General features: G+C 40.8%; 1 protein-coding gene across 10 annotated transcripts in view; it reads left to right on the top strand.

Annotated features, from left to right (window-relative positions):
* Window positions 1–17,744, top strand: part of LOC124954072 (dual 3',5'-cyclic-AMP and -GMP phosphodiesterase 11-like) — a 102,494-nt gene that overhangs the window by 11,345 nt on the left and 73,405 nt on the right. Inside the window, exon 1 of one of the 10 annotated variants that reach the window (XM_047506391.1) lies at window positions 7,429–7,567. The exons of the other annotated variants lie outside the window; for them this stretch is intronic. Within the exon in view, the coding sequence (XP_047362347.1) occupies window positions 7,528–7,567 (40 nt within the window). The 5' untranslated portion in view covers window positions 7,429–7,527. Of the gene's footprint in view, window positions 1–7,428; window positions 7,568–17,744 lie in introns of those variants that run through there. 10 annotated transcript variants of the gene reach the window in all.

The following is a 17,744-nucleotide window of genomic DNA, read 5'->3' as shown; positions in this document are numbered from 1 at the left end:
AGATACTATTTGTGCTTGACTAGGAACGTTCACGTTTTTGACACTTAATAAACGTTAATATTTCAATTTGAACGATTCAATCTCAAGTATCAATTTGCAATGTTGGAATGGAAGAATGCTCGTGGTCACCAGAAGAATTTCAATTTTTACGAATTTAAGGTCGAGAAAAGCAATATAAGATTCGATTTTATTTATTTATTAACGTGAGACGTGGGAAGATTCGAAAAAATAAGGAATAAAAGAAAATGTAAAAAAATTAAATACGAATATATCATTGTAAAATTGTTCAGGGGTATATCGTATAGGGAATTTAACGAGTCACTATATCAGTTTGTCAATTTTTCTTTCCTCGGGACGTTTCTTTATCTGGTCATCGTATCATCCGGCATAGTCGTTCCGTCGGAAACGAAGCGACGATTTCACGACCTCCTTTTCGTTTTTCTTTTTTTTTTTTTTTTTCTTTTTCCTTTCTTTTAAGGCGGAAATGTGGAATCATAGCGTGCGCGCGTTCTTGCGGCTAATCGCAAGATTAATTCTAAGTATCTTGTGGCACCTTAGAACTGTGGTTCGAGCACTTTGGTACGTGCGCCCTTAAAGATCTCGTTAAAAACGACACGCTTGTTAAACGCTTAAATTTTCAACTAAGAACGAAAGAAAGTAATTTCGGTGGGAGAATAAGGGATCCTTTCGTTGGACATAACAATCTCTTAGGAGATGGCTAGATCGAAGGGGAAATGAAGAAAAGTCTTCCCTTTTCTCCTTTTTTTCGAGCACTCAAAGAGAAGAGGAAGCCTTCGTTACCTTTGATTTAAACGTCTCTTCTTCTCTTCTACGTTGTCACGTTTGTCCTCGCTGTGGCCGGAAACGCGTCAATGGTTTCATTCCTTGTAGTCCGTCATGCGACTGGAAAGCGGAAACGAGAGGCGACAAGTCACGTGGAACAAATCTTGGCGTCTGCGAGTCGCAACGATTTCACGTCTCTCTCTCTCTCTCTCTCTCTCTCTCTCTCTCTCTCTCTCTCTCTCTCTCTCTCTCTCTCTCTATCTATCTATCTATCTATCTATCTATCTATCTATCTATCTATCTATCTATCTTTAGCGAGTTCTTTCGAGGAAAACTTTCTTTTGATAGATACGACCGTCTCGACGAAATGCAGTTTAATGCACCTACCGAATTCTTAACACTCAATTGGAAAAATAATTGAATCGATATTTATTCATTGTCAGACAGATTAGAAATTCGCGTCTCCTGGGAGAAATATTCTTTTTCTCGTTTTGTCTTGGTAGCTATAAAAAATATCGTGCATGTTCGATGATCGCGGTTATAAACGAGATGCCGTTTGGTTCCGAATGCTTTCGTAAATTCTATTCGACGGTGACACCAACGATGCGCCGGAACGTAAAACTTACTGAGAGAGAGACGAATGTATTTTCAAGGATATTTTAAAGATAACGTTCCATCAGGCGTTATCTCGTTGAAAGAGCTAACAATTTTCTTTTTTCTTGGGGTTGAAAATTAATAAGTTTAGCGACAAAAATCTTTTTCTTTTTTCTCCTGCTATAAAGTGCGCGTGCTACGACCGCGATAAAGAGGAGCAGGAGGAGGAGGACCGATGAGAGAGAGAGAGAGAGAGAGAGAGAGAGACTTAATGCAACGTTTCCTGAAATGTGAGGTAATCCTCGAACTGCAGACGAAGGATCTCGACGCGACCGGACAACGCCCGCGCTTTCAACGTTTCTCATTATTCTAGCTGACAAGAGCGGCAACATCCGCAACACGGACTCACGGATTGCGCAATGCCGCCCATGCTTCTTCCTCCTTTTTTCATTCTTCTCATTTTATTCGAGAGAAAGAGGGCTACCGAGAGCGGTCAATCTTCTCCCCTTAATCGTTTACTCTTTAAATGGTAGCATCAGGATATTTCGATATATTTATCAAGAACGAGTTCCGAAGACGTATCAAAATTTTGATAATTATTTTAGAAAATCTCTTAGTTCGATTATTCTCTAATATCTATTATGCCATATTTTTTCCTCGATAAAGATCTTTATTCAAATTTGTCTAGTATTGGCAACTAATTGATTCGACCGATCGTATTCCATATGTTATTCCCATGATGTCTTTCTATCCGCTCTAACTACTCTTGTTCACTTTCTCTTATGCTATAAAAGAAGGTGTACAAGAATGTATCGTAAATCTACGTATCTATAATATCGCTCGGTGGCCATGAAAGATAAATTTAGAGTCTAACAATATGTTTGTGTGTGTGTGTGTGCTTGTATATACATCCGCTCGCACTGGCGCGTATATATATATATATATATATATATATATATATATATATATATGCATGCATGCATGCATTCGTGTTCGAATAGATGGAAGAAGTAACGAATTTCCGCTGCAAATTTTGATGAAAAATTGCAATGCTGTTTTGATCCCTTTCGGGCAGTTTACTCGAGAGACGACGCGCGACGGTAGTGCTGAGCGAAGCTCCGACGTGTCGGCACGATACTCCGAACGCTACCTCATCGGTTACATAACTTGGCTGACTTGGACTCGCGCACGTAGTTACATACACACGTGCGCGTCGCTCTTGTGAAAACTCGACTGGCTTTGCCCGTTTCTCTCTCTCCCCCTCCCTTCCGTTTGCCGTCGCGAACGCACTGACGAAGAGAGTACAACAGACGAAGGCATGCAAACTCGAAACGCGTACGTATGTAAGTACATACAACGCGCGAAAACGTGACGAACGCGATATCCTTATCTCTCTTTTGCATATTTCATTTTTTCATCGTATGCAACAGTTTCCTTTCCTCTTCTCTTTCTCATAATCAAGATATCCGTTTTTCTTCCTTTCCTGCCCATTCGTATATCAAATCGATCGATATATAAGATTGCATAGATCAATGAAAAAGAGTTAACGGATTCGATATCGAATAAGCCTCGATTGCTTTGGAAAAGAAAAGAAAAAAAGGAGAATGGAGTGATTCTACTAGAGAGAAACATAAATAATCCGCTTATATATTATGCCTCATTCGTATTTTTCTTCGTTCGAAGAACTACTAATTCTAATTAATTCGCCAACGCAAAAATCTCGCTACTGTCACTTCAGATGAGAACCGAATTTACCGTTTCGCGTCTCGAGAATGATTTTTACGATAGTCGCTCCTCCGCGATCGCATAGATTTTAAAGGAAGGCGCGTAATCGATATTTTTATCATGTTTCCCGAGAAACATTTAACGTGGGCGCGAGCTCAACGTTTACGCCTTATTTAACGGAAAAAGGTGTATAATAATAGTATGAAAATGGTGCGATGAACGACCGATCGCGATGTATTAGAAGGTGAAATAATCGGGACGGAGGTATCATTACGGGATACGAAGTATAACAAAGTGACGTCTATGGGTAACGTGTAATGTATAAATAAAAAAGTTGCATATTACATTCGATATGACTTCATACGAAACGAAGTTGATCGATTTGATGAAATTTGAAGAATCGAAGATGAGATTCGAGTGAGCATTCTCGAGATCGCGTACTAGCACATGCAAGTATTATATTTGACGACTATCAAGAGAGCCGGCGCCGACGGTCGAGTCGGAAGTAATCGTAATATGACAAGCACTCGATACGTATATGTACTTTGTCTCTCTTTTATCTCTCTCTCTCTCTCTCTCTCTCTCTCTCTCTCTCTCTCTCTCTCTCTCTCTCTCTCTCTCTCTCTCTCTCCTTTCTTTTCGTACAATTATTGCCTTATGCCGGGAAGGGATCCGAAAGCCATAGTAGACACAGTAAATCGTTTTCCTTCTTTCTTCGTTCGTTGGTATTAATTCGCCTACGTTTAACGTGTCTTCCTTTTTTCTCCTCCTTTTACTCTTCTTATCCTTCCTTACCCGGACGCGCTCATATACTTATGTAAATATGCGTATGCGTCTTTATCGTGCACGAGGCGACGCCAGCGTACACTCAGCGAGCAACAGAATAGATAACGCTTCCCTCGCTTGACAAAACTCGACTTACTTGGAAGACTGTCTCTCTCTCTCTCTCTCTCTCTCTCTCTCTCTCTCTTTCCTCCCTCTCTCTTGCTCGCTCGCTCTTTGTTTCTTCGCAATATAACATTTTTTCTATTGTGACGGCATTGCACTTTGCCATTTCATTGGAACACTACCGAGTTAGAGTTCTTACGTCCGTTTGCTTTGGTTCAAAAGAAATCCAAACGATCTCTAGATTCTCTCTCTTTCTCTCTCTCTCTCTCTCTCTCTCTCTCTCTATTCTCCTTCCCCTTAGTCACCCCGTTCTAGTTTTATAAGAGCAAAAGAAAAGTAGATAAAATATTCACGCCAGCGCGTTATAACGTGGCTCGTACACGTAAGACTCGACTTGTCCCTTGTCAATTTCTCTCCTCACCCTTGAGGAAGATCGTCCATAACGTTAACCTACGCGACACGGACAAATGGCGGGACGATAAAAGTCGTGTTTACTTTATCGAAGATTAGCAAAGGCCTTGCGCGCGTGACGTAAGTGCGGGCGTGCGCGCGAGCGTGCGCACGAACGAGAGACTCTTGCTTTTCTCCTAAGTTATAACGTAACTTTCTTAAAGTACATTATTAGATTCTTTCGATTTTCCCTATTTCCTCCCTTCGGCTTGTTCCTAACGTTCTGCCGGTCTGACAGATGAAGAAAAAGAAAAAAGTGATGTCTTGTAGTCGATATAGGAATGGCATCGTGAAGAAACGAGCGCCGCGCATAGGAGTAACGTCGAATTACAATGTAAGGCCTCGCGGCTACTTATTATAAAATGCGCCCTCGGCGCATTGTTTAAAAAAATAATCGGACGATCTCGATAATTAATGTAAAGCGCGATATCCCAAAGTATTGGAAGAAAATAATAAAATTCATCGATCATATTAATCGGGCTGATATATATATATATATCCGGGGGTGGGGGACACACGTATACGAACCAGCGAGCAGAGGTCGCGTGAAACGAGAGGTCCGAACGTCGATAGATCGTAACGTCGTATGATAAAGATCGACGCGACGACGGTGGAGCGCGTCGTGGTGGGGCTTGGTAGCAGAAGGCGGGACTAATGGCGCCGTTTCTCCGTAATCGCGACTTTTCCTTCCTTCTACGAGCGACAAAGCAACGACTTTGTCTAAAACTAACTTTGAGAGTTTTTAAACTTTCGCGTTGTATCGGTGTATTATTTCTCTACTTACCTCATGACCACTTGACGTTGATCGCGTTCGAAGGAACATAGAACAATGTTGCGAATGTTTCACCGACCGACCAAATGGAAAAAGAAACAAATCGAACAAATAGAATTTAATCTCGCGTTAAGTTTGAGAAGAAATATGACAAGAAGAAGCAGCGACATCATCGTAATGATGATACGTAAAGAAATGAGGAAATTCCACTTATCTTCCACTTGTTATTTCTATATCGATTATGAAATATAAAAAGTACATATTTCGGATCTTTCGATAGGGAAGAGGGTATTAGAAATTTGGGGGTGTTTTAGAAGAATATCATCTCTACGCATCGCGTCTCGAACTTATATATGTATGTACTCTTTTACAATTTATTTCACAAGACCGACCTTTGGCGTGGTAAAAGAAAGTTTGAAAAAATAGGAGGAAAGGAATAGAAGAGTGGGTAGGGTTGCGGGGCGACGCGAAGATTTTTTTTTTTCTTTTTCGTACGCGAAACATCAGTCAAACGAGAAATTGCATAATTCTGCACACTCGTCACGAAGAAAATGCTCGTATGCAATTCTTCAACGCTACCATCGCTAGACGTGCAAGTTCGCGCCTTCTTGCGCGTATCTTTCCTCTACCTGGCTCCTAGCGATATCTATCCTCCTTCTTCTTCTTCTTCACCGAGCATACCTTTTTCCTTTTCTTTCTCTCTTTCTCTCTCTCTCTCTCTCTCTCTCTAGCTCTCTAGCTCTCTAGCTCTCTCGCTCTCTCGATCACATCGCCTGAAATACTCCCCGCCTTTCGAACCTTCTCTTGGCAAGCAGCAGCAGCCTCGCTTCTGACGCATCGCACTTGCTCTCTCCCTCTGTCGGTCCGTTGTGTCGTTGCGCTGGCCTCTCAGTCTGGCGCGCAACAGTGACTCGTCGGCTCGACTTCGCTCGGCAGTCGCGATCAAGCTCGCGTTCTAAACGGGACACGTGTGTGATGCAGGGACTTCCTTATTGCGCATTTTTAACACATTATTTATTACTTTTGCTTTCGGTACTTAGAGATAACGCGACCCATGGGAAAGAAGAGGAATGAATTGTCATAGTTTTTTTGACCGATCTGCTTGAACGTTTTTCCAATCTTTTCTCTTCATTTTCATGTTTGTCATTCGCTCTCCTTTTATTGCCTGGTTCTCGACGTCATTTATCCGAGAGAAGGATTACAAAACGGAAGAATATATGTGAACAAGTTCGAAGGATCGTAGACGATGTGTGAACCTAGTTAAGTTTACTGAAAATCAAAGATACTATCCTATTGTCCGTCGTTCCATTGCGTTCGGATCGATCGATATGTTTTTGTTTACACGCCGCAAGCGGCTACGTTGAAACTCTCGTTGTTCATCTGTGCTCTTTAACTAAATCTTGACGAATTTGACAAAGAAATCGCGAAGAATAAGTGAAATCGCTATCGAGTTGTCGCTCGATTCATCGAAAAACTCGTCTCTTCTTCGCCGTGGAGACCAAAGCGTATCTTGTAGCGTGCAGAGAGATAGAGAAAAAAAGAAAAGAAGCAGTGTTTAACTCGTTGGGAAAGAGGGAATCACGGGAAGATCCCACGTATTCGCTCGATCGTTTTAGAGAGAGAGAGAGAGAGAGAGAGAGAGAGAGAGAGAGAGAGAGAGAGAGAGAGAGAGCGAGCGAGCGAGCGAGCGAGCGAGCGAGAGAGCGTCGAGGCCACGTGGGTGTTATCGGAGCGAATTTGCCCCGAGAGGTCGGTTCGGTACGTGGGAGTGATTACACGAACGAGTTCATTCATCGTGCGGATTCCAGCGCGCCGGAAGTGACGACGACTTCCTCGGAGAGCTCCGACGTACGTCGTCGAACGAGAGGGAGAGAGAGGAGATTGCTCGATTAGCGCGTGCATTCGAGATTCGTCTTTTGTGGAAAGTGCCACTCGAGAAACAAGTTTGGACGAGGAGACGAAGAAGAAAGATAAGAAAATTACCGAAAGGATAATAAAGAAAGAGGACAAAAAGGATGTCGAAGATGGCGCAAAAAGTAAGGAGACTCGAAAAGAGACTGCAATGCCCTGTCGAATGTCTCGTGGCTCCTTGAATTTTTCTTATCCAGCTGACCCTTCTTCGTTACTCTTCCCATATATCCTTTCTTCTAATCTCTCGACGTCGGTCTATCTAGAAGAGAATGAAATCGACGTATAAGTCGTCGTTGCTCGAGTCACGAGGACGACCAAGGATATGCGAATGATCGACGAATCCATCCTATCTTCTATTATTTTTCCTTCGTCGAAGCGCAACGACACACGATCAGCGCGCGATTATGCAGCTGAAGAAAGCGATGCTTAAGATATTCGACCAATGTAAGTGTAAGTTTTCTTTTATCTTTTCTTTTTACTTTCGTCTTTCTTCCTCTTTTCTCTTTTTCCTCGAGCCACCAACGATCTCGTTTAATTCTCCCGCGTCGAACCACGGACGTGGTATCTATGGGTACATACGTAATTGGGTATGTATAAAAGTGGGATAAGAATAAAAGACGTAGTATCACGCTCTGCGCCTAAGTCAAATCAAGTAATTATTTAACTTGATTACCTCCGATATACATATCTGTTTATATCGAAGAAGAAGAGCTCCATATAGGAACTATATGTAAAGAATATAGGACTATAGGAAAGTTTTCTTTTACTTTCGTAAGAAAATCTTTGTAATTTTCTTTCTGTTTTCTTTTTTTTTTTCTTTTTCTTTTTTTTTTTTTTCTGTAAAAAAATCACTTTTGCAAATGTCCATTGAATAAAGTACGGGGCCAACTTATTTTTGGCGATACGCGAGTCGACGATCTTCTCGTTGGACCTGTTCTTTTCGACGATTAATATTTTATTACTCGCTTTAAGACACGGGTCTTGGGCTAAAAACAATATCGAACGAGGCCAGGCACAAAGTCCAAAGCGAAGGAAGAATAATAAAGCGTTCTGCGCAACGTCCTTTTATTCTCATCAAACCGCAAATGATCGAAAGCCACGCCGTAAGCTCGGAGATAAGAAGATCGTTTCCTTCGTCGTAGTTTCAACTTCAAATCATTTTGCGCGTATAATAACGCGTCGCGTCTTCTCCTTCTCAACGCACTTTCCTTACGACAAAAGAAAAAACAAAAAAGGCGAGATTATCAAAAGGAAAAAACGCATGGGAGCTCGTTACGAGCGTTCGATCGACGACGAAAAGAACGACGAAGTTGACTTTCCTAAAGAATATTTTTCGTTTTCGGAAGAACGGAAAAAAAGGGAGCGAAAGAGATTTAGAAGGTAACGACTTATGATAAGATCGTTGTATCGATGATAATGATCATGGGAGCTCACGTTTATTATTTTTGCGTGTGCTTTTTTATTTGTGCTCTGATGTCACTGCCATCAAGGCGATAGATAAAGGCAGAAAGCCTCCCACACGTAATTACATGAGCGTAACTTTTCGCTCGTTGAGGTAAATCGACCGGATGAATTTTGATCGGAAGAACTCCGATCGAGAGATTTATTGTTTAATTCATACTTATCGAAAACAAACGTACACCTCCGTTTTCGGTCGTTAACATGGCATACGTCTAGTTATCCTTGATTTATTCTTACCATCTGACTAGCATCGCTTCCTCTGAAACGAGCGAGAGCGAGAGAGAGAGAGAGAGAGGGAGGGAGAGAGAGAGAGAGAGAGAGAGAGAGAGGGAGCTACTCCCTGCTTTTATTTGGAATCAGTACCTTCTCCTGGCTCCAAACAAAAAATACATTTCTCCTGTTCGTATTGATATGCTACTTTCTACCTCTATGTATTATACAATACTTACATACATATACGCGCGTCTTTTCGATCTCTAACGTCACGCGAAAGAAGCCGTTCTCTTATCGCAAAGATTTAGTAACATTTTATTTTTCGATGTTGCGAAAAATAATACGCCTCGATTGTCTCATCTACCTTCCTACTAGCACCACGTGTCTTCTCCGAGTTTTTCGTGTCATTTGCCTTTAAGGATCGTTTCAACTTGCCTCAAAATCTTTTTCCACCATTTCCTTTATTTTACTCCGTTTTTTCCTTTTTTTTTCCCTTTTCCTTTGGCTTCCTCTCTTCCCTCTTCTTTTCTCCTTTGTAACGTTTCAATCGAACGGGCAAAGAACGAATCTCAGCGATGCCTTCGTGCGTCGATGAGCGTTCGATCACGTTTACGTTTCGACGATGTTAATACTTTCGTACGCTGATTCCCGTCGTCGTCATCGTCATTATTATTATCATCGTATCACGGACATGGACATCGTCACTTTGCATCGCTATCGCTCGCGTTCCTTAGCTATTGTTTTAACGGCAAGTAACTTAAGACCTCGCGCGATAAAAGATGCTCGTGCTTGGAAATTGCCTGCAACTCGAAAAAGTGACGTAACGTCGATCGCTTTAACGAAAAGACAAAAGATAATTTACTTTAATTCGTATATATGTAGGATCTAATAGAAGAAAAAACGAAGCTTCGTATCGTTATCCAATCTAATGTGAAAACTATTGTCAAAAGAAATTTATTCCGAGTATATTAATTTATAGAATATTATAGGATTAATATAGGATACAATTATATCTAGTGATAATGTTAACACTAATATTAACATCTAATATTTAGCATCCTTGTCCTTTAAAAGTCGCCAAAAATTATCATTGTATTTTTACAACAATTACAACAATTCCGGATACGGTACTATTTTTCGTTGTAACAAAAAAAGAAAAAAAAATCTCCAACGAAATTAATGTACCTAAATTTTGTAGAATCATACGATACAACTTTATCTATTGATAGCGAGTAAGACGAAAGAAATGTAATAGGATAAAATGTCTATGGATATTCTAATTAATTTTTATGATTATTTTAAATTAAGATTATATTATATACGATATCAAAAATTGAAACAATACATGTATACATATGTACGTACGTTTATCGTTAGATAGATCAATTTCATTACGATCTTGATATTTTCTTTACGTTTAAAGCAATAACGAACGTTTTCTATTGTTGTCATTAGTCATACCCATCACCTATCAATATTCTCGTAAGTCGAAGATTATTGTTAAAGTCACAGTTCGTCCTTAGACACCGTACCGTTCAGTTTAGTTCCCGATTCTCTCTCCTCTCTCTCTCTCTCTCTCTCTCTCTCTCCTTCGTTTACTTTAAATACATGTAAGTATTTTTTAAGAAGAAAACTTTAATTTACTTTTGCGATTTAATTCTCTTACAAATCGAGCTTACAGATCGAACAGCATTAAATGAATAAATTAATATGAATTATCGTTAAAATTAAATTAATTAACGATAAATTCAATGGTCATTGTAAAGGAAAGGAACGAATACATACGGACGAGTTGTTGATCGATATTTCGATCGAAACGACGAAATCGTTCGTTTTTCTTTTTTCTTTATCCGTCAGGACAAACGCAGTACTAGTATAATAGTGGAATAAAGGGTAATGGAATAAATGCGATGCGCTTGAGAATGCAAGGGGGAATAAGTTCGGGGGAGGGAGGATATCGGCCGTGTCGAGACGTCACGTCACGTCACGTCACGTCACGTCACGTCACGTCACGTCACGTCACAGAAAGGTGTTGTTGCATTTCGGAGTGGCCGTTTTTCTGTCTCGCGTCGGCGTGCGAGCCTATCGAAGAAGTGAGGTGCCGACGGAGGAGGACGAGGAGGTGGCAGAACGCAACGTGCGTGCTCGCTCACGCAGTACGGCCGTAACGTCATTCCGTCGTGCACAGCATGGGCCCCCATTAGCGGCCCTCGCTTCGTAATAGCGTAATAGCTCGGCAGGTTACTGTAAGATATCGTGAAAACCCATAGTCCATTCACGATAACTTGTAATAGATGGATAGATGGACAAGAAAGGACGTAACTCGATCTTAACGTCTTTCCTTGAGAAATATCTTGAGAATGTTCGAAAAGCTCGAACGTTGCTCGTCGTCGACCGCGCATCATTTCTCTGCTTTTTTAGACGGGAAAGGAGCGATACGTAATCTCGACGTTCTTCTCTAACGTCGAGTAATTTGAGCGCACGAAAGATTTACGACGCTCGTTAAGGAATATTCCGAAGGAACAGCGGATGGATCCTCGACGTGGAAACGAAACGAAACCGACGACATTTTTCACAAGCTCATAACGGAGCTCATAAATGAGCTCGCGAGGAGAGGGCACTTTTAACGGACGAAGTGGAATTGGTAATCGCAACGATAGGACGATAGGGATAAGTTTGATTCGTTGAGCGTCCAGCAAACTATCGCGAGGAGGAGGGAGGCGGTTGCGAAGGCGTAGGCGGACATTGAGCGTATTAAACCTGCCCGAGTCTGTGCGTGCGCGCTGCCATAAGGACGTATGGACGTTGTCGAAGGGTCAGTTCGATTACCGAGAGATTAATTGGGGATTACCTATAAGGAAAAATACGATTTCCGATTAATTTGCACCGTTTACCAGAAATTCCCTTTCGTGGGATACGATAAGAGAAACATAGTGCGCGCGCGTACCTTTTTTCTTTCTCTCTCTCGCAGAAACTCTCTCTCTCTCTCTCTCTCTCTCTATTGGAAATTCTTTACCGAAAAAATGATACGAATGGTGAGAGGAAGAAAAAAACGAAGAAAAAAAGTATCATCAGATACTTTCTCGATGATCGAGCGATCGTCGAGAAGGCGTGTGCGTACTCGCAGATGCTCGCAATATTTTTTCACATGCGTCGTGTTTACCTTTGAAAAACCCACGATCTCTTTTCTCTCTTTCTTCTCTCAATTCTCCGATCTTGCTCATTGCGAGATCGAGAGAGACAGAGAAGTATCAGAAAATACATTTTCGTTTTTCTCCCATCGAAGAAGAAAAAGTTTGCCGATCGAAGAAGGCAATGTTGACACGGCATATTGACCATGAAGATGAAACATTTGTAGTCGAGAAACGACGCAGTTGGTTTTGGTTCGTTATCGTAATTATGTAAGCATTTCGAGCGTTATAAGCGGATCGTTTGCGAAATAAGAGCAAACACGTACACCGTCTATGATTCATAATTGATGACAGTTTCGCTTAAAATGCAGCTTAGAAAGTAGGAAGCCGAGGAGTTATCGACGAACGCCGACCGCAAGGAATGCGATCTATAAGGAAATATATGGAAATCGATGATCAAGATTGTTGAGATCGTATCGTTCGAATAAGATGCAACTTTTGCCTTTAATACAATTTGAAAATTTGCCATTGAAGAATATAATTCACCGCGATCGTTTGACGTGATCTGGCAAGTTTCGCCTCGTGTTTCAAGTACAATCTCTAATAATCCGACTTGCGAGATATGATTTTGCGATTTTTATCTCGACACCGATCGAATTTGTTTCCTTCGTTGCTTTATGTTTTTGCGTTAAAAAAAGCTTCATTTATAATGATTTATAATAATAAATATAATACAGACGTTTAAACTTGTATAATCGATTTCACTATAATTAGCCTATGCTTTCATTTTGCCGTGATATTCGCTTTAGAGATGAAGAGTCGACGTTGCAGAGCTTGAATGCTAAGTACCACCGTCAGATATTTTTGACGACGAGCAGCCAAGGCAGAGATCATAATTGGATTTTAGAAGGATCGTTATTACCTTAACGATCCTCCTACCGGACTGCACGGCGCGGCGCGGCGCGGCGCGGCGCGGCACGGCGCGGCACGGCACGGCACGGCACGGCACGGCACGGCACGGCACGACATGGCAAGGCAAGACAAGGCACGGCACGGCACGGCACGGCGGCCTGGAATTTGCAAGCTGAATACGTATCGAGCAGGCTGCTCCTTTCGAACGACTTTCCGGGAACCCCGATCGAACGGTCTAGTCACGATCTACCTGTTTGGGGAAGCGTAAAACTTGTTTTATTTTCCCAAAACACTCTTCCACGTTCCACAAAACGACTCGACCGTTTCGCTATGAAGAAGAAAAATATTTGCTCGGTGTAAATAAAACGATGAACCGTTCGAATTGGCTGGATCGCGGAAACACGAGAAAAGGCGAGATGCGAAAAGCGAATAAACGACGGTGTGTGTGTGTGTGTGTGTGTGTGTGTATCCGTCGATACACAGGCGAATTTTCAATTTCTTCCGCTGATACGAGAAAGACTTGAATCCTCAAGTTGAATGTTAAAGTTGCTTGATACATTGATAAGTAATCACTGAATGCATTCGTGCTGAATGTCGCGAGATTTTTCGAAATAAAATTACAAGATGGGCGCCGTATTTAAGTCGTACGAGCATAATTCAAGGATAGAATTGAAGTAATTCGATAAATTAAGTTATAATTCATAATTTCGTAATGGTAATCTTATGCTCGAATGTTTGCTCGTTTTGTCAGTTAAAAGGAGAAAAACAAGCTCTTGCGATAGTGTGATATATACATTGGAGAAAACATAAATTCGTGGGAAATCTGTAAAAGGTAAGGAAGAAATGTTGCAAAGGCACGCGACTTATCCGGTAATCCGGTATAGTTGCGTAATGAAATAGCGCCGACAGTTACCTTGGACAATGCAAATACGCTTCGTTATTCGTCTACGACGATAAGTCACTATCGCGTATGTCCGCGAGCGTAGTTTTAGGATCTTCTTCCAGTTCCTCTCGATTAGCGTAAGCTCTTTCTCTCTCTCTCTCTCTCTCTCTCTCTCGCTCTTTATCATTATGTCAGAAAAGATCTCGGAAAAAGCAGATTGGTCAGTTTAAAAGGATATATTGCTATTCGAGTACGATACTCCATCTACTACTATCGAGCGTATTGAAAGAGGGAGAAAAAAGGAAAAACGATGATTTTCAGAACTTGCGTTTTTCTGTTTTCCGATTAATTGATTTTCCGTTTGTTCATGATGATTCGTGTCTTTTCTGCGAATATTCGAAAGAACATAACGCGCTATAGAAAATTATTCCGCAATCAACAAAGTTCTTCGACGATCATTTAATTTGCCGATTCCTTCGCGAACGTTATCAGGCTGTTTTGATAAATAAAACCAGAGTATCGAATGAACGAAAAAATATTTACGAGAGAAGAGAAAAGATATGGTGGTATTACAACGAGAGAATTTGAAATAAAAGTACCTTTCTCGAATATAATATTTAATTGGAAACTCTCATGAAATTTCTTCTTTGGTTTAATCTCTCCGCGAGTTTTGCGACGATCAAAAGAATCTGTAAGCAATCGCGTGTTTGTTGCGAATATGAGACTTTGAGAGTGAGAATTCTTTTCGAAAGGGAGAATGAAAGAAAAGGAAAAGAATCCTATGAAAGTTCCGTCGTAGATTGATTCGTAAATTCGATAGTCGTGGAATCTCTTTTCACGGTTCGATCTTGCAAAGAAAGATTTGCGGGATTTGCTCGCGTCGAAAAGACCAGAATTGGCTGATAAAGAAGAGAAGAGAAGAGAAGAGAAGAGAAGAGAAGAGAAGAGAAGAGAAGAGAAGAATCGTCCGAAGAGTCTGGACGACGACAGCCGTTAGCGCGCTTGCAAGCGGCCACGCGCGAAAGCCTCTTTTGCTCTCCTCTCTCTCTTTCTCTCTGCGCGCGCGCGCGCGCGCGCTTTGGGATTAATATAGCCGCGTGTCGTGCGACGCGTTCTCTTCTTGCATACCGAAAGTGGACCTCGACGTTGGACCTCCGCGTCTACCACCACCATCCTTTCCTCTAATTCTATGCGCTTTCCTCCTCAGACGGAAGCATTTATATTTATTGTATAGTATGTACGGATATTAGACATGTCTATAACACTGTCATTTTTAAGTTATCCTATATTTATCAGTACTTTAATTCGAAAGCTCGTATCGCGTCGAAAAAATTCTCTTTATCGTAAAGTAGAAAGAAAGTATTCCTTTTTACACTTTGATAATGTTAATACCTTGTACGAGAACAATTTTTTTTCTTTTCAACGTCGAAAAATCTTTCAAGTTAGCAGTCATGATAGACGCATTGATTTATTTTGAAAGTTAGCTTATTTAAAATCAAATATATTGAATTTGATTTTAACTCGTTATATTTTTTTCTCTTCTTTTCAAATTATGCGCACATTCGTCTTTTACAGAGAAATTGAAAAACAATTTGAAACATTTTCTTTTTTTCTTTCAATATTTTTCTCTCATCCTTGATCATTTCATGAAATACTTATTCGTAAAACGTGAAAATATTTCGTTGGTCTGATTTCGGTAGCGTGAGAAAACGGTGCAATAATAAGACTCCAAATGCAGCTGCAAACGTGATGATGGTTACCAGTTCTCTTCCAACGTGTACGAACGTGCGTCTCCCGCAGTCGTGATTTTCAAGACGCAAGACTTAGTCATCGATAAGATTTTCCAGTTCCTCGCGTTTTTCTATCGACAAGTATACCTATACTCGCGATTATTATCATACCTGTTTCTCTTATATTTCATTTCCACTGATTAATGAGATATTGAAAGAAAAGGGAGAAAGTTTTTTAGCTCATTGCGACTTTTTTCTCCGAAACGCAATTTCACGAGAGATATACACCCGTACGATATTTGTATACGTTTGATCGGTTACGCAACGAGATAAAAAGCGTCGCGAGCGTCTTCTCCTTTGACTCTTCTATATATATATATATATACACACACACACACACATATATATATATATATATATGTATGTATGCATATACGCACGCACACACACACACACACACACACACACACACACACACACCTATTAACGAAGCTCTCAAATATTCTCCCGACTTTTCGATGTAACGCGTTAGAACTAGAATATGTTTTTCATTAGATCTAATGTGACAGTTGATTATAGAATTAACATTTGCCATTAATTCACAAAAATAGTTTTGATCGAACTGTCAAAAGTTTGTTCTTATCGGTCAAACTACTCAATGAAAACGACGAGGTAGATGACGACGACGATTAACGATCATATGACGACTCGATACGTAAATGTGTTAGTGTGCGTGGAACGTGCTTGGCCTGCGACTTGTCGCTCACTGAAACTTATCCATATAGATACAAGCACGGAACAATGGGTGTATGCGCGTCGCTCACGTTGGAAAGAGACACTTTCTTTCTCTCTTCTTCTTCCATTGCATTCTCTAGCTCCGTTCTGCGACAAAGTAAACGCTAAGAAGTTGTTTACTCTACCTGTTTGCTTCATTGCCTTCATTGCCGACTCTGCACCATTGTTTTACAAAAAGGAAAAAGAAAGATAAGAAAAACAAAAATCATTTTAAATCTTGTACGAACATGTTCTTGCGATAATCGTGTCGTATAAGAAAGAAAGGTTTTCGAAAGGCTTTCTGTAAATTCTTCTTTTTTTCTTCCTTTTCATTAATTTTCCTTGAATTTTCTTTTTCTTTTTCGAATATTGCCAGTAGAAGATATACCAAATTTCGCCATATCGATTCTATCCAGCTTGCTGTGCTATATTATTGACAATAGATTTCGCAATGACACGAGAGAATCGCAATACGAGAGGTCAAGCTCGGTCATTAAAACGCCGATCATCGATAGGTGTCTTATCTTTCTTAATTAGACTCGTGTCGTGCGGATTATTCTCTCTCTCTCTCTCTCTCTCTCTCTCTCTCTCTCTCTCTCTCTCTCTCTCTCTCTCTCTCTCTATTTATCTGTCTGTCTATCTTCGTTCCGTCAATTTACGATTTTACACCGGTATCTTTTAACGGAGTTAAAAAGACGCATATCGGACGTACACGCTTCTTCATTTCAACGATTATGGTCACGAAATGTACAAGTACACTCAAGCTAGCTAATAATGATGTACGAGAGTGGATGAAAGAATGAACTCGTTTAAAGGAAAATAGAAAGTCTACAGTTTGCATTTTGAAAACGCAAGTTTGTTGCTCCAAAACTGTACTAAAAGAAATTGTAAAAAATTGGCAATTTTTAATCGCCAAAGTTGAAAGTAAATTTATTCATAATTTTTGTCCTGTTTTATATAAACGTTAGTGCGTATCGTGATAGTCGTACGACGAACATTCAATATCGATTCACAGTCTCTTGGAACAAACTGCTATGGTAGCCGCGAGAGGACAGAAAGACCGATCGTTGGATGGGAAGAACGAACGAACGAACGAACCAACCAACGAACGAACGAACGAACGAACGGACGAACGGACGAGCGAATGAGCGAGAGAGAGGGAGAGAGAGAAAGAGAGAGTACGGAATACAGTAGCTTTGAACTTGACACGACGACGAAGGGTGCGAGCTTTGCCTCGGAAGAAGATCGTTAAGGCGAACTACAGAACGAAGATGAATAAAGAAGGAAGAGAGAGGAACGAATAAGAGAAAAAAGAGATAAAGAGGGAGAGAGAAGGGGGGAGGAAGAGTATAGCGGGATAAAAAGGAAGAAGGGCGACCGGTTCAAAAGCAAGTTTCGGTGGCCTCCTCTTCGTATACATTCAAAGGAAGAGAGAAAGAGAGAGAGAGAGAGAGAGAGGATGAGTTAGGACCCTGCGACTGACAGAAGAAAGATCGACGCCCGAAAGACGATAAATC

The sequence above is a fragment of the Vespa velutina genome, chromosome 14 (assembly GCF_912470025.1).
Source record: "Vespa velutina chromosome 14, iVesVel2.1, whole genome shotgun sequence".
Taxonomy (NCBI): domain Eukaryota; kingdom Metazoa; phylum Arthropoda; class Insecta; order Hymenoptera; family Vespidae; genus Vespa; species Vespa velutina.
Note: the sequence above shows the minus strand (reverse complement) of the source record. Positions and strands in the feature narration are given on the sequence as shown.